Source organism: Chionomys nivalis, chromosome 17 (assembly GCF_950005125.1).
Source record: "Chionomys nivalis chromosome 17, mChiNiv1.1, whole genome shotgun sequence".
NCBI lineage: Eukaryota > Metazoa > Chordata > Mammalia > Rodentia > Cricetidae > Chionomys > Chionomys nivalis.
In genome coordinates this window covers 49918132-49936590 of record NC_080102.1, presented here as the reverse complement: position 1 = coordinate 49936590, position 18459 = coordinate 49918132, and the positions used below count along the sequence as shown (strand labels likewise).

General features: G+C 39.4%; 1 protein-coding gene across 1 annotated transcript in view; it reads left to right on the top strand.

Moving 5' to 3' along the window:
- Positions 1-18459, top strand: part of Yaf2 (YY1 associated factor 2) — a 60405-nt gene that overhangs the window by 19350 nt on the left and 22596 nt on the right. Inside the window, 2 exon segments of the mRNA XM_057791851.1 lie at positions 3885-3938; positions 3940-3954. Of these exon segments, the coding sequence (XP_057647834.1) occupies positions 3885-3938; positions 3940-3954 (69 nt within the window).

The following is an 18459-nucleotide window of genomic DNA, read 5'->3' as shown; positions in this document are numbered from 1 at the left end:
AAACCCAGAGTGTACATAGGAAAAGGCAGTTGTCGGGGGTAGAGCAGGAATACCAGGGACTAGGACTTAACTGTACTTTTGACAACAATTTGCACATTATTAGCTGTGAAATATCACTCAAGAAAGTGGACATAGACTCAACTTTATATTTTCACTCAGAATTTGTTGGCAACTGCTCTTATAAGATTCTGTCTTATAAATAAGGCATTAGAGTATGGAAACAGCTTGCAACAATGTTTCTGGCAAGTTTTAATGTCTGAATAGCTTCCATTAATAAGGTAAATGTAATATGTAATATAATGCCTTATAGTTATGTATTGGCATGGTATTGATAGTGATTTATGTAGTTAAAATTCAGTGTTTGTGTACATGTGAGAGACAGAGACCGAGAGACAGTGCTGGAGATGGAATCCAAGGCCTCATGTATAGCAGGCAAGTGTTCCAACATTGAGCTATAGCCTGCTACCCTTACCTTATCCAGCCTCTTGTTCTGAATGCTGGGCATTGAACCTAGGAGTTTGTGCATTTTAGGCAAGTACTCTACAACTGAACTACATATACCTCCCCGCAATGTTCTTTTCCAGATAGCTTCCTACTGTGCAGCTCGGAAAGACTTTAGACTCATTGTAGAGTTCAGGGTGGCTCAAACTAACGGTGCCCCTTCTGCCTTGTTTTAAGAGCTCTGGATTGCAGGTGTAAACCACAATGCCTGGGCTTTATATTACTTGAGACATTCTGTTTGTTTAGCCCAGATGAGCTCAAACGCAGGATCCTCCTGCCTCTGCCCCTGGATTATTGGGATTACATGTCCCACTAGCTACTACATTCTTTTTTTTGTGTATTTGTTTTGTTTTGTTTTGAGGCAGAGTCTCTCTACATAGCTGGGTCTGTCCTGGGACTCATTGTGTAGACCAGGCTGGCCTTGAACTCACAGGGATTGGCCTGCCTTTGCCTTTGAGTGCTGAGATTAAAGGCATGTACCACTAAGTTTTAGCTACTACATTCTAATCTAGGCTTTTTTTTTTTTTTTTTTTTTTAAGTTCAGTCTAATTCTGTGAGGTAACTTTTACTGATAAAATGTTTGGCTCTGTTTTGAATACGAAGGAGTAACTTTTGGTTGATGCATGTTATAATTACAAGAGTTCCAACAGACTAATTTTGAGTAGTGCATCCTAATCTCTAGAATTAAAAATAAAATCTGCTTGAAGGCGTAGAGCTCAGTGGTAAAACACTTGCCTAATGTGTGAGGTCCTGGATTCAAGTCCCATCGCCACACACACTGCAGTAACGGAGTAATAGCAACAACAGTAAAATGTGCTTTTTCTGCCAATGTGCAAGACACCCTTCTGGCTATATCAAAATGTTTTGAATATGCCTTAATCCTCTTATTTTTAAAATGTATTTGATTATTTAAGTTTATATGACTTAAGTCTAAATGGAGACAGTATTTTCTTTAAATAAAAATTGGATATTATTTGATTTGGAATGATGTATTCTAGCTCATTCTATTAAGAAAACATATTATATAATTGCTCCTGTAATCTAGATGAATACATGCAAACTCTGTGTGCTGTATGCTGCACAAAGTGACTTGACGGCAAGGGAGAGTCCAGGTATATAAAAATGTTGATATGGATGACCCTTAAAAATACTAACCTGAATTTAGCATGATGGCACACGCCTTTAATCCCAGCACTTGGGAGACAAAGACAAGTGCATCTCTGAGTTTGAGGCCAGCCTGGTCTACAGAGTTCCAGGACAGCCAGGGCTCCACAGAGAAACCCTGTCTTGAAAACAAACAAAACCTAGTCTTTATATTATAAATTAAAACGGAGCCTGCTGTTTGTGTCAATAACAAAATACATGAAGGTGTTGCTTGAAAAAGATAGACGGTCGGGGAGACACTCAGGTTATATCCCAACAGGCAATATAGTATATCCCATGGTTGTGCCCAATTTGAATGGATTAGCCATTTAAAAATGAAATAATCTGCAATTATTGTACTGTAGACTTAGATTTATAGAAAATGATGTAATTTACCCAGAGAAATGTGCATGTTAAAATTAAATGTGAATCTAGCAAAAATCTTAGCAAAGTACGATCAGACTTTGATATTTGTACCCTGTACTAAATACTGCATAACAGTATTGAAATGTACGATCTTTATATTCCAAATTTGTTTCTGTGGAGAAATTATTTTATATTATTTAGTCCTATTTAATTTTATAGATGAAACAGGAGAAACCTATACAGTTTCTTTAGTTTATTTCCATGGAATGAAGAACAATGAAGCCGCAAGAATCTAGAAGGTGGACTGGTATAGGTAGCTCAGTTGGTAGAGTGATTGCTGAGCATTCATGAAGTCCTGGGTTAAGTCTTCAGCATGACATAAACTAGGAGTCATGGTACATAGCTATAATTCTCACATTTTGGAGGCGAAGGCAGGCATATCAGAAGTTCAAGCCTAACCTGGGCTATATGAATCCTTGTTTCAAGACGGAATATTAGAAGGATCTGGAAGGTAGGGAATGGATGTTCAGTAGTACAATGGTAAAAGTACTGAAATACATCTGTATCTAGTGCTACTAGTATAGTATAGGGCTTGAGTCTATCACTGCTGTTACAGAATGAATGTGTGGAGTTATAGGCAATAGGACACCCTTACATACATTTGAGGATGAGATAAAATTCTGCCTGGGGGTCCCTTTCCTTTGGGTTTGCGTGTGTACATGACCTTAGGTGTCATTTTTTTCCTTCCCTCCCTCCCTGTCTTTCTGGAGCTGAGGACTAACTCAGGGCAAACATTCTAGCACTGAGCTTAATCCCCAGCCCTAGTCTTTTTCTTTCTGAGGCAGGATCTCTCACTGGCTTGGCACTTTCCAAGTAAGCTTGGGTAGTGAGCCATCAACCCCAAGAATCCATCTGTCTCTGCCTCCTTGGCCACCAGTACTCCAAGAGCATACCACCACAGCCAGCTTTTTAAAGGTTGAGACAGGTTCTCACTATATTCCTGGTGTCCCCGGAACTGACTGTGTAAACCAAGCTGGTCTTGAACTCAGAGATCCACCTGACACTGCCTCCAAGTGCTGGGATTAAAGGTTTGCACCACCCTACAGCGACAATTAGCTTTTTTTTTTTTTTTTTGTTTTTTTGTTTTTTACATGGGTTATGCAGTTTGAACCCAGGTCTTTATATTTGTAAGGCAAGCATGCTAACTGCTAAGCCATCTCCCCAGGCCTTTCTTCTTCCTTTTGATTAGAATTTTTCTTTAAATGACAGACATGTTTGTATAAGTATTTAAGGACCAAAAGATAAAAAACAAAACAAAAACCACCACCACCAAGAGAAAACAAGAGTTTGTTATTTTTCAATGACTATAATACTTTTATGCTTGCTAATAGCAACCCATAGTAATTCTAATCTGAAGTCTCCAACCATGACAGCTGTGTAAATTTTAGTATGAAAGCAACCATGGTGGCCTGATGATCCTAAGAAGTGACAGATTTTGATCAACTGTGTATTGTTCTACTAGTATTACAAAATGATGGTGGTGGTTCAATGAAATGCAAGCTTCATCGCTGATTTTTTATGTTTTTAAAATACAGCTGCTATTATAGTGGACATTTAAAAATTAAATCATTCAAATATCTGTATTTTCCTTGTATTTCTGATTTTGCTGAACAGCCAAATACTGTTTTTAATCCATATTTTTCTTTTGGTGAGTACATGTTTAGCTCTGTAGTATGTTTACATCTGTTCTTCCTATAGCACGACATGAGTTAATAATCTCAAATAAAATTTAAAAATCTTCTTATTCTGATAGAGAAGAAAAAACTGGATCACTTACCAGTAACTGGAGTTCTCCTATTGGGTAATCTCCACAGATCCACATTCTTTGAAGCTCTTGTGAGTGGCTCGAGGACCAAGGGACCGTTGCAATCCCATTTCAGGAAGGTAAGTGAGCGCCTGCAGCATGTCTCTAGCCTCCTAAGCCCACCTAGCCTTCTCCCGTATGCACCTGTGCTGCATGCCCTCAGTTCCCGTGGATGCGCTTCACGAGATCCTCGAGATGGACAGAAGGAAGGGGTGGATCTGTGAGGGAAAAGACCCAATAGGATAGCTCAAGTTACTGGTAAGTAATCTGGTTTTCACAAACTTGAGATTTTTTTTCTCTCAAATTTCTTCTCTTTAAGAGGTTAATAGAAAGGAAGTTGTTTTAGATGACATTTTTTGTATGTTATGAAGGCTTTATGGATAATATATCAAACTATTAATAGATATATGCATTAGTATAACTAACAGTGGTTCTAAAGCGTTATTTACATAGCTTTCTAAAAAGTATATGTTTTAGGTAAATAGTATAATCTAAAGTAGTTTTCAGGAAAGCTACATGTTGAATTGTTTTAGGAATTCATTTACATTATTGCTTTTAGTGAAATACTTGAACTGTAAACTTTTACACATACAAATTTGGTTAGATTGTTTTGGCACAATATTTCTGAACAGTAAGAACAGATTTTGTTTGTTTGAGACTGGTGCTCAGTGTATAGACTAGGCTGACTTGGAACTCATAGAGATCTACCTCTCTGTCTCTCAAGTGCTGAGATTAAAAGTCTGTGCCACCATGACTGGCATTAAGTTTTAGTCAATAGCACTTACCCTTTTTCTTTCATATACACCAAGCATACTCTGAACCATCAAGCCACATCTCCAGTCCGACTTCCACCTTTAAAAAAGAGATTTTTATCTTTATTCTTTGTCGTGAAAACTGGCTTTTAGATAGACTAGACTGGCTTCAAACTCCCTGGGTAGCTGAAGCTAACCTTGAACTTTTTGGTTCTTCTGCTTCCACCCCTGGAGTGTGAGGATTACAGAAGTGTCCCACCATGCCTGGCTACCAGTGCATATCAAATGACACAGTTTTCAGTGGGCCTTTTGGTTTCAAGGTGCACCTGAAGATGATCTTGGAAATGCTGCAGTGACCTTTCTGTGTCCTTCTCTCTAATTAAGACCCCTGCTGGTATGAAGCACTCTGATTCCATAAGTTATGGGTTAGAATTCTCTGTGTACACACACACACACACACACACACACGAAACCACACATGGGGCCCAATCCAGAATTCTTGGTCTACACACACACACACACACCCCACACACGAGGTCCAATCCAGAATTCTATGTCTATATACACACACACAAACACACACCACACACCTGGGTTCCAATTCAGAATTCTATGTCTACACACAAACAGACACACACACACACACGGGGCAGGGGGGGGGTCCATTCCAAACCCGAGGCATGCTAGGGAAGTACTCTACTACTGAATATGTCACCTGCGATTACGGTCTTATTTTTGGTTTTTCTTTTGTTTTGCACTATCCTCTAAGGACATTTTTAGCACATCGAGTCTGAGTAATATACTTCTATAGCTGTTTTATAAATTTTCATTTATTTCTGGGTATTTAAAGACCTGTTCTAATTCCATTTCATTCTCTTCATGCAGTCTTAATTTCTTCAATTTGGAACTTTGCTCATTGTTTTCACTTGGATAGTTTAAGGTTTTGGCCAGTACTTTTCCATTCTTTTGGAATAACTACCCCATTCTTCTTTCTGTGCTTGAAAGCTGAAGCACTTCTACCCCTTACCAGTCTTTATTGGCTAGCATGTTTACATTTGTGCTGTTGTACATGAGTGGGTGGTCTGTGGAGGCCAGAGGGCAATCTCTGTCAGTCATTTCTCAAAGTTAATATACCTTGACATTGAAAGACCATGTCTCTCACAGGGTCTTGGGACACACTGATTAGGTTAGCATGACTGGCATGCGCCAGGTAGACTGACAAGTGTGTGCTGCTCTGCCTGGCTTTTTGTGTGGGTGTTGGGGATTGAACTCAGGGCCCCATGCTTTTGTGGCAAACACTTTCCCAACTGAGCTATCTCCCCAGTTCCTGGTAGCATCTGTTTTACCTCTGCTTTCTCTGTGATAGAGTGGAAATTTGATGATATTGTCTTAATTTATGGAATGTGTTTGACAAAGGGCCAGGAGCACATAGTAGCACCCCAGTAGCTAATGTTAGACTATAGATTGAGTTGAATCATTTCTGTGGTTTCAGTTACCTGTGTCACATTGCTTAGCCCTTAAATTTTAACACTGCTGGTGATTATTATGCTTCTGTGTAGCCTAGGCTGACCTTGAAACCACAAAATTCCTGCTTCAGCCTCCTAAATGCTGGGATCACAGCTGTGTGCTGTCACATAAAATACCTTTTTAAATACTTAAAAGTTTGTTGGATGTTTTTTGAGATCAAGGATAAAATTTTACCATAATCTCATGTGATTCCTAAAATCAATAACTAATAAAAATACCCATTGAAAAAATTTATTTTCTACATAAATGTGTGAATTTATTTACCACTTTTTTGTGGATGAAACGTTTATTTGTTAGCTGTATAAGTTCTATGTGACCTATATTTTTCTCTGGAAAACATTTTTTTTAAACCTGTTCCATTGAAATTCTAGCCAGCATAATATTAACTTCTGTGGCACATTAAAAAAAAAGAGTATGTGGCTAGTCAGTGGTGGCACATGCCTTTAATCCCAGCACTTGGAAGGCAGAGGCAGGCGGATCTCTGTGAGTTCGAGGCCAGCCTGGTTTACAGTGCTAGTTCCAGGACAGCCAGGACTACACAAAGAAACCCCATGTTGAAAAACAAAAACCAACACACACACACACACACACACACAGAGACAGAGAGAGTGAAAATGTGGCCTCTTGTTGTGACATCATTGAATAGCATCAGGCCATGGTTCTACACTACTTCATGACTGGGTCTTAACGATGGCCACACAGGTGATGAAGAACACAAATTGAGGCCCAGATGGCATGGTGGACACCTCATCAAACAGGCTAAATTTGTGTGGGACATGATCCAGAGTATGCAAAGCCCCTAGGAAGTGTGCACCAAGGAACTACTAAAAGTAGTTCCAAGGATAAGTGAGCACATAAGTCTGATGGACTTTGCACACTATTGCCAAGAGGAAACAGGAGATGCTGAGGAACTATTGGCAACCAAGAGGAAAGTTCCTGCTAAGAAGGACCCATCACACTTTGTCCCCTCTCTCAAAACAGTTATGCTACAAAATAGGGAGGGGTAGAGAGAGCGGGGGGGGGGAATCAGGCATGGCAGCACACTTTTTTTTTTTAATAAACCGATTAAGTCAGTTTATTAAAATACTTGACTTCAGCATCTGTAATAGTGACTTCAACCTCCACTTCTGGCTCAGTACCGATGGCAGTAATCTGTTTAACAAGCTTGGAAGGACTGTCTAAGTCAATGAGTTGCTTGTGGATTCTCATTTGAAAACAATCCCATGTCTTGGAACCTTAACCACAAGGTGTTTTTCTTGTAGTGATTCTCAGTGTCTTGGTAGGCATGCGCACCAGTCCTTTAATTTCCTGATTCTTTTCCTTTGCTCCTCTGTTCCACACACCTTCTCCAGCAGTTCACGTTGCGGGCAAGCACACTTGTAACCCCAGAACTGTGGAGGAATAGGCCGGTGGATTTCTGAATTTTAGGTCAGCCTGGTCTACATTGGCAGTTTCCCAGCTAGCTAGAGTTATACATACTGTCCTTAAACTTTTATTTTTAGTCATAAATTTTTTGATACAGGGTCTCATGTGTAGCCCTAATTGAGTTCTATGTTGGCCAAGCTGCCTGTGAACTCAACATTCATCTACTTACCTCTGTTTCATGAGTGCTGAGATTAAAGTTGTGTGCCATCATGCCTAGTTTGGCCTCATTCTTTGTAGTTGAAGATGAATGCATTTTGATCCTCTAGCCTTGACTTCTCAAGTGTTAGCATTACCATCAGCTTCTGCTGACACTCTTAAGCCATATTCCAACTACAACATTTACACACTCATTCTTACAGCTAGCAGACAGCAGAGATGAGATTCAGAACTGGTACTTAAATCTCAGTAGTCCGATCCCAGGGTTCACTCTGCCCTGTGCTTTCAGTGCTGAGCTCATGGAGAAGGCTAGGAATGCAAGGAAAAGGGAGTGGAAGAATGAAGTATATATTGGTGTCATCCACCACAGCAGACTTATGGTAATGAACACTTATGGATGGATTTGAGAAGTGAGGGAGATCTTGGAATAGGGCAGAAAGAGAAACTAGCTTTGTAGACAACATGTTTTCCCCTCTAAAAGTTTATAGTTTATTTTTGAAAAAGAAACACTACAAGGATTGTACTTTTTAGTTCTAATTTTCGTTTATCTTCCATATTGGTCTATGATAGAAAAATAAAGCAACACGCTGGTGTATCATTGTAGATTAGCCTAGTTTTGAGACAGCAGCAGGCAGGCACTTGAAGCTCCAGAAAAGAACTGAGTTGGTTCAGCCTCTCTTTAAATGCTTCAGAGTTTTACAGAGAAGAAGATGGGGCAGGAGATTCACTTCCTTTTCCATATGTAGATCTACCTTTCTCCTTCCTGTTTCTCTATCCTTGCCTCTTTTCTTCCAAATATAAACTATAGCAGTAACTCACTTACTCTCTGAAGAGTAGTAGTCGATGTCATGATTTGAGGTTTGGGAAGCAGGCAATAACATATTCACTTCCTAGTCTTTTACAAAACAACAAGAATAAATTTTGTAGTGACAAGATATTGTACTTTATTTGCCATTGTATCTCCAAAACTATTATATATTTTTAATATGTAAGATATAGTCTCACTGTGTAGCCCAAGCTTGCATCAAACTCTGGGTGCAGTCTAAACTAACCTCTACTATGGGATCCTCTTGTTTCATCATCTTGAGTGCATTGATTACAAATGTATGCTACCATCACTGGCTGCAGCATGGTGTCTGTGCCTACTAGAGTCTTAGATGTTTGAACTGGTACAGTTTCGTGCTTCACCCTGAAATTAACTAGCACCTCATAGCCAAAGTTCTCTTTAAGCCTTTTGGGACATTTTCTGTTGGTTCCCTTTCTTCTTTTGGTGACTGAGACTAAGGTAGTTTTACTGAGTTTTATATGAATTCCTGACTTGTTTTGTGCCAAAACACTGACGCGTAATATTTCAGTTTATAAGAATTTCTGGTTCTCCAAAATTCATTTCATTTTCACCTTTTCTGAGTTGAATCTGTCTGTCTTTCTATCTATCATTTAATTTTTGAGAAAAGGTCCTCCCTACATAGTTCTGACTGTTCTGGAACTCACTGTGTAGACCAGACTGGTTGTAAACTTACAGAAATCTGCCTGCCTCTTCCTTCCAAGTGCTGGTATTAAAAGCATTTACCACTACATCCAGCTGAACTCATTTTTAAAAATTATTAGACAATTTTGGAATAGTGGAATTGTTCCTTTGTTATGAGTCCACTGCCTTTGAACTAGTGCTATGTTGTAAAACTGCCTATATCCTATATTTTGATAGTGGAATTAATTTATTTTCTTTTTCTTTTTCTTTGTTTTTAGAGACAGGGTTTCTCTGTAGCTTTGGAGCCAGTCCTGGAACTCATTCTGTAGACCATGCTGGCCTCGAAGCACAGAGATCCACCTGCCTCTGCCTTCCCTTCGAGTGCTGTAATTAAAGGTGTGCGCCATCACTGCCTGGCTGTGAAATTGGTTTCTATAGGCCACATTCTTTTCAAGTTGTCAAATGAACCATGAACTATTTCTAGATGATATTAAGGTTTATAGTATGAGAGAGAAATGCCTTTCAAATCTATCATTGTGTCTTATAAAAATAATGCTATTATTTCCTGTTCTTATAGATAGAAGAGTGTATTTTTTTGTTTGTTTTGTTTTGTTTTTTCCAGCGGTGGGGTGGGGGTTCTGTATAACAGAATTTGCTCGGTAGACCAGTGTGGCCTTGAACTCTCTGCCCGTTATAAGAGGCTGATTGTTCATTTCTAGCTGCCTAGACCATGAAATAACCACTCAGAAACTGTATTAATTAAATCACTGCTTGGCGTATTAGCCCTAGCTTCTTATTGGCTAACTCTTACGTCTTAATTTAACCCATTTCCATTTATCTGTGTATCATTGGCACATCACTATGGCTTACCAGCAAGGTTCCTATATCTGTCTCTGGCAGGGCTACTTGACTTCTTAAGTCCGCCGTCTTTCTCCCAGAATTCAATTTAGTTTTCCCTGCCTAGCTCTGTTCTTCCCTGCTGTAGGCCTAAAGAAGTTTTTTTAAATTAATCTATGGTAATCACAGCATGCAGAGGGGAATTCCACAACAACTGCCTGCCTCTGCCTCTCAGGTGCTGGGATTAAAGATGTATGGGTGGTAAATGAGAGCTAAAAGATATAAAATCCTCAAAAGAATAAAAGTTACCTAAAAGTTAAAAGCTGGGGGGAGGGTAAATTGAATAAATCTTAGTGAATACTGTTTATCTCATTTTGTGAAGTATAACCTTTAACTTTCAAATAAAGCATAGAGTGATACTAGTAGATATAGTTAAGTAGATATAGTTAAACTCGGCAGCTCTGTCCCATGTGTGCATAGTGCTTATTTATTCCTGTTGTTAATGTACCTCATTGTGTGCAGGAAGCCAGCAGTTCACATTGAGTGCCTTCCTCAGTCTCTCTCCACCTTGGTTTTTCAAGGATTTCACTGAACCAGCATATTGGGCCAGCTGGCCCGCAAGACCCAGGTTTCTCCTGTCCACATTCTAGGTGCTGGGTTACTGGTGTGCACTTCTGCTCCAGGCTTTTCACAGTAGGACTAGGGATCAAATTCAGGTTCTCCTGCTTACAAGACCACCACTTTACTGACTGCACCATCTCCCCAGCTCTATTATTGTTGTTACTATTATTAGTTTTTTTTTTTAGAGAATTGCAAATTCTAATTAAAAAGTTATCTTTATGACAAATTAAAAATCTATAGAAGGCTAGGCGGTGGTGGCACACGCCTTTAATCCCAGCACTCGGGAGGCAGAGGCAGGCGGATCTCTGTGAGTTTGAGGCCAGCCTGGTCTACAAGAGCTAGTTCCAGGACAGGCAGCAAAAACTACAGAGAAACCCTGTCTCGAAAATAAAATAAAATAAAATAAAAAAAAATCTATAGAAGCCCTTGATCTCATCCAGAGCAGTAATAAATATGGATATGTCCCAAGTTTTTAATTTTAAAAGATCCCATTAGCCGGGCGTGGTGGCGCACGCCTTTAATCCCAGCACTCGGGAGGCAGAGGCAGGCGGATCTCTGTGAGTTCGAGACCAGCCTGGTCTACAGAGCTAGTTCCAGGACAGGCTCCAAAGCCACAGAGAAACCCTGTCTCGAAAAACCAAAAAAAAAAAAAAAAAAGATCCCATTAAAAATAATAAAAGATAAGGGCCACAGGCATTAATCTTGCTCCTAAGAGGCAACAAAATCTTCACATTATATTAGAGCATAGGGGTTTTAAGGTTCTTACTTTATCAAGAGTTTATAGCTTAATTCCTACACCGAACAGGAAAGGATATGACATTAATGGACCAGCTATGGTCAGCTGTCCATAGGTAACACTCCTAAGTGGTTTGCCATGCATTCAAGTTCAGGTGATGGTAAATACTTCTGTCCCATTGGCCTTTGGATTCATACCTATTTTCCTCTGTCCTTTTCATCGGAAAGTTCTTTGAATGGAACATAATACTGGAATTTGGTCAGTGCATTTTGCAAAGTTTATTCTTTGAGTATTTCATATATGCATACAGTGTATTATGACCATTGTCACCACCTCCTGTCTCCTCCAACTCCTCCTTCATAATTTCTATTTTTGTCTGTCTATCTGATAACCCAATATGGGGCTATCCTCTGGAGTGTGGGCAGCCTGGCAGGGACCTAACGCAAACTGATTCTCATTCCCCTGCCAGCTGTCAGCTGCCAAGAGCAAGAGCTGCTTAGAGGTAGAGGGCTCTTATGCCTTTCCCTCCATGCTTGGGGACTAATTCTAACACATACACAGGTGTCATTCACCTTTCACTTCTTTAAGTGCTATTGCCAGGTTTTAGAGACTTCTCATTTTAGCACCTGGCATTGCGTTGTGTGTGTTTCTTTAAATGAAAGCTACATTTAATGGTACAGTTTCATTCACAAGGCATTAAAGTTTGTCAGTAGCCTACACTTTGTTTAATTACATATTACTAGCTGAGATAATTTCTTCAGATAATTTCTTTCGTATTCATGGGTCAAACCTCTGCTTACCTGGTTATTCTTCCTCATTAACTTAGAACTCTAGCTACAAGTTGTTATTCTGTGCCTGAGTTCTTTCATTTTTGATTTCACTTATAGTAGGACTTAAGAGCATCTATTTTATTTTTTAGGATTTATTTTTATTATTTTAATTATGTGTATATTTGTGTGTGTGTGTGTGGGGGGAATATGCACATCAATGCAAGTGCCCACAGAGGTTGGAATGTCCGATTGCCCTGGAGGTATAAGTTGCCTAATGTGGGAGCTGGAGCTCAAACTCAGGTCCTCAGGAAGAAGAGTATGTGCTCTTAGCCACCGAGACATCTCTCCAGCCCTAAGAACTTATATTTAATTGCTTGTGTATTTTTTGTACTTTTCACGTAAAGTGTAAAGGCCCAAACCTCGTCTGTCGCGTTAAAAGCACTGCTTTGAATGCTGTTGCACTAATGTCATTGTTAGAAGGTCTTGCTAGTCAGAACATCTACTTAAAGTGTGACTGTAAAATAGTGTTTGTGACAAGTGAGGTATGAACAGTTGTTTGCCTGTGAGCTGCTGGACCTTTATTTAGGATTCTACTTGTAACTGTCTCACACTTAACATGTTCACAATTCCACATAGATTCCCCACCCCACGCCCTCCTACTCTCTGGATAGTCTGTGTATTGTTACTCCCTCTGCTGTTAACATTCCAGGGTAAGTGGTGAGCATCCCCAGCGATTTCTCTGATCTTACTCTGCTCCTCTCCCTGTCTCCATTTTGGAGCCAGGTAATTTTTTATTTTAGTACTATCACATCCAGTTATTTTCCTGGTTAGAACTTCTTAATTTCTTATTCTCATTTGAATAAAATTGTAAGTTCTTTGTGTGTTTGATGAAAAGACAGTATGTAATCTGGCTCCTTGCTGTCTCTTCGGAAAACTACCATTTTCTTTCCCTTCTCAAGTCTCCTGCAGTTCTCCTTCACCCTGTCCCCCCTGCTGATTTCCCTAGGTCTGGAACATACTCTCCTCCTTGGTTGGTAGGTGTAGCGCTCCATTTCTCTTTGAAGTAGTCTTTCTCCCATTGTTTCATTGGGATGATTTTTTTTGTAATATTTAATTGATTAATTTATTTACTTTTGAGACAGGGTTTTTCTATGTAGCCCCACCTGACCTGGAACTGCTATAGTAGACAGGACTGACCTTAAACTCACAGAGATCTGCCTGCCTTTGTCTCCTTTGCTGGGAATTAAGACATGTGCCATGACATCTGGCTTGTTTAAATTTTAGTATGTCATATTTTATATAAAATCTTTGTTCATTCTTACCCTACCTAAGTCTCTCTTACAGTGTTGATAAGATGGGGAAATGAGTGGCATCTTTATGTGCATGTTGCTAATACTTTGTTTACCAGTATATTCCCCTAAGCATATTTATTTAGCAAGCAGTGGGTATTCCATAAATAATAAAGTTGATCTATAAATTAAATTGTGTCACAGTAGAAGCATCAAAAGGGGAAAAATTGTGAAAGGGAAAAATTAAAGAAAACAAAATCCAGACCTAATGTACTCGTTAAAACTATCAATGTCCACCATGTGAGCTTAACTATTAGCCAAGGTTCAAACTTATGCGTTATGGCTCCTCTGCTCAGCCTCCAGTGCAGCATTATAAGCGCATCATTACACCTGGCAAACACAGTCTTCACTTCTAGCTGTTTATTCTATTGTTTAGATGTGATCGGTTTTTTTGCATATGTCTGTACCTGGAGCTTTCTCTGACTTTGACTAATCCAGCTTGTCCTGGGCATCCCCATTCTCTCCCTCCCAAGTGCTAGGATTTCAGGCACCTACCACACCTGTCTAGCTTTTGTGTGGGTTCTGGGTATCCAAATTGTGGTCCTTACGTTTTCATGGCAAGCAGTTTACTCACTGAGCATGTATCCTAACTCATTAGTTCTTCCAGATTATGGTAGACATTAAGTTATAAGTAGCTTGAAGGGTTCAAGTGATTGATGGGTGACTAAAGTTGCCAGAGGCAGATATACTGAGAAGTGGTGACTGACAAGGCAGGCGACAGTAGAACCATCAGCTGGAATGACATAGCCTTCTGAAAGTGCTATTTTAAGTCTGGGCAGATGGCCCAGAGCATCTTCATGAGTCCAGACTTGTGTGAGGTTCCAAACAGTGGTTGTGAGTCATCAGAAGCCCACGGCATTATGGGTGTAGAAGGATGAGCTTTAGAATTTGGCAGACCTGGAGTTGATTGAGACTTGGAAAGTTATCATAATAGGTTTCTTCACACACAACAGAATTTAAAAGTCAGTGGATAAATAAAGGTAGAAAACTTCATATAATCTGTTGCATTTCTCACTTTTATGGTAGTGGTTCTCAACCTGTGGGTCACCACCCCTTTGGGTTCACATATTGAATATTACAATTCATAACAGTAGCAAAATTATAGTTATGAAGTAGCAATAAAATTATTTTATGGTTGGGGGTCACCACAGCATGAGGAACTGGTATTAAAGGGTTGCAGCATTAGGAAGATTGCCTTAAGGTATCCTTAAAATTAATAGCATTTATGTAATTAAGGCAGCAAAGCAAAAAGATTTAGTTGAATAGAGAATCAGTTTTATCTAAATATTTCATTTATCTCTAACTGAAATCTTATTCTGTATTAATTAAAAATTCATTTATAGAGTTATATCAGGTCAACATTGCAGATATAGAATAGATTTGAAGTATATTCCCCTTCCTGTTCTGCCATTCTCTTCTTTCCCTTCCCCTTCTCACTTCTGTCACCCCTACTAGTCTTGTTTGTTTCTCCTGACAGCTTTGCTACCTCTTTTTATGTCATCTATACATTTATGATTTCAGTTACATTTAACTTCTGATTGTTAGTAAAAGCACACTGTATGTAATTAGATAATGTACTATCAAGTGTATAGTCCTTACATGCAAAAATATCCTCTTAGGTTCCCCTTGCATCTGTACATAGTGGTAGCTGCTTTGTGTAAGATAGTGAAGTTTCAAATTTCAATTTATCTCCAATTTCTTGATATATTCTGGGTAGTCTAATTTACTTTGAATCTGTCAAAGGTCTCAAGTTACTCATGCCTACTGGCTGGTTAATTCATTGCTGTTCCATATTTATGTATTTGTTAGCTTAAACCAAACATTTATATTTTAGTGCTCTTTGCTAAAATAAGTTTTGTTTAGCAGAAGACTATAGATAGGATGCAAGAAATTTGCTTAAAACCACAACTTCCTTTTCATCATCCAATGTCGGAGTAGGTTAACTCGACAAAAGCCCTGGTGGTTCTTCACTGGCTTTGGAAAGGGAAGCCCAGACTTGCTTGAACTGGGCATACACAGACATACACCCACACACATGTAAATAAAAATAAAACAAAAAAAAAAAAACCAAAGCTTTTCCATCTGATGTAAAAATGTTACATATAATTTTTTTTGTTATGTAATACTTTATATGGCATCATGTTTAAGTTATATGTAGATGCATATTAACAGATAGACCTCACTTTATAATGGCTTGACTTCACAGTTTTTTGACATGTTGTGGGTTTATCTTCTGCAACTGCATTGTATTTGGTATACTATTTGTGTTTTAATAAATAAAGCTTGCCTGAAGATCAGAGGGCAAAACAGCCATACTAGTTGGTCATACAGGCCAGAGAGTGATGGCACACACCTTTAATCCCAGGACTCAAAGACAGAAGCAGATGGATCTCTGTATTCAAGGCCACCCTGGGCTACACAAGATTGAATCATCTAAATGAGAAACAGAGCTCACACAAAGGTGATCCTAGTACTTGGGATCCCACCCCTTTACTCCCAGCACTAGGGAGGTGGAGACAGGAGCAGTATGGCTGGGCAGAGAGAGGAATATAAAGGGGAAAAGACAGTGAGTGTGGAGTCTTGTAGTGAGGAGCTGTGGGCTGCTTCCTGCCGCCCAGCTCCTGGCCACCGGCTAGTTTTATCCAAAATAATTACATAGAAACTGTATTCTTTTTTTTTTTAAGATTTATTTATTATGTATACAACTTTCTACCTCTATTTATACCCACACGCCAGAAGAGGGCGCCAGATCTCTTTACAGATGGTTTGGAGCCACCATGTGGTTGCTGGGAATTGAACTCAGGACCTTTGGAAGAAGAGCAGACAGTGTTCTTAACCACTGAGCCATCTCTCCAGCCCGAAACTGTATTCTTTTAAACATTGCTTGGCCCATTAGTTTTAGCCTCTTATTAGCTAATTTTCACATCTTGCTTTAAGCCATATTTAGTAATATGTGTAGCACCACGAGGTGGTGGCTTACCAGGAAGGATCTTAACCTGCGTCTGTCTCAGAGAGGAGAGGCATGGCGACTGCCTCACTTCCCTTCTTCTCAGCATTCTGTTCTGTCTACTCCACCCATCTAATTTTCTGCCCTATCAAAAGGCCAAGGCAGTTTCTTTATTAACCAATGAAAGTAACACATAGACAGATGACCCTCCTCCATCAGAGTCTGAGGTTGGTGGAGAGCATTGCAGGGTTGCCTTTGTTTGTCTGACCCTTGGTAAAATCTCTCTAGTGTTTGCACTGCTCTGCTGTTCTGTTCTTCAGGTTGAACCCCAATATCTGTCTTTGGGTTTTTATTATTCACACTTTACATCATAGTTGTGAGCACTTTTTTGAACATATGTACATGTATATGCATGTCTAGCCCCACAGCCAAGCTGGCACGTTATTGCTGTAGAAAAGCAGGGGTCAGGCACCTTAAAAGTTCTTGTTTCCATCCTGTTCCCAGTACCATTGTGTTGACAGTAGTGAGGATTTTAAGTGGACTGTTTTCTAATTATTCGTTATAAAACATTTCCAATTATATGTAAAATAGAATAATTAAACATCTTAATATAGATTAATTTGTGAAAAATAGTATCCTGTCCTCAGAATCCAATCCAGGCTCCAGACCTCTTAGTCAGGTGCAGCTATTCACAGCTTGACCCCAGCCTTTCCTGCAGCCTGTTTCCTCAACTAGCTGCTCACAGCCTTTCCTGAAAGTGCTTTAGACACTCCACATATCTTTTTCACATGGTAGCGTCCTCTGATTTAACTGCCCTGCTTTTCAGCTTTGTCTGTTGAAACTCTGCCCATGGCTAGTTTGGAAATCCTCTTTTCAGGAATACTTTTCTTGGTATATTTCTTCTTCGCCTTCCAGGTGTTGAGGTGTTATTTATGTTTTTTCCCTTTCATATTTATTTAGCAAATACTTGGGCGTATGCTATGTTAGAAATCATTACTGGATTCCTTCTTCTAAATCACGCTTACTGATGCTAGAAACCACACCATGTTCATTAGTCACTCTTCATTTTAGCATAGTATTTTGCATGTAGAAGCCTTAAATTGAATTGTGATCTCAACAATTGAACCTCATTTTTAAAAATAGACTAAAACATAATAAAATATACATGTGCTGTTCTTTTAATTTCTAAAGTAAAATATGTTAAATACTTAATAGGGTCAATGAGACAGCTCAGCAGGTAAGGGTGCTTACTTCTAAGCCCTGACAATCCATAGTTGGTCCCTAGGATCCATATTGTTGAGAGATTCTACTCTTCTGGCTTTTTGGGGAGCCCACCACCCAGCTCCCAAATAAATCATACACAAAAGTTTGTTCTTAGTTATGAATGCCTGGCCTTAGCTTGGCTTGTTTCTTGCCAGCTTTTCTTAACTAAAACTATCCCAGCTATCTTTTGCCCCTGGACTTTTATCTTTCTCTATTTCTGTATGCTTTTCCTTACTTCTTTCTCTGTGGCTTGTTGTGCAGATGGGTGACTGAAGCCTGATGTCCTCCTTTCCTTGTTCTCTTGTTCCTCCTCTTCCTTGTTTCTCCTTCTATTTATACTTTCTGCCTGCCAGCCCTGCTTATCCTTGCTCCTGCCTTGCTATTGGCCATTCAACGTTTTGTTAGCCCATCAGGTGTATTAGACAGGCAAAGAACCACAGCTTCACAAAGTTAAGCAAATGCGGCATAAACAAGAGTAACACACCTTACAATAATATTGCCCAACAATACTATAAAAGAAGAGAACTTTCTCCCATAAGTTGTCCTGTGACCTTCACGGGCACCGTGGCATGTGCACAAACACACACAAAACAGTAAGACAGAATTAAAAATTAAATGATTTAGAAACATAGAAGCCTAAAATGTTTTTTGCCTCTGCCTCCCGAGTGCTGCGATTACAGGAGTGCGCCACCACCGTCCGACTCTAAAATGTTTTTGAATGCCATTGGTTTCTT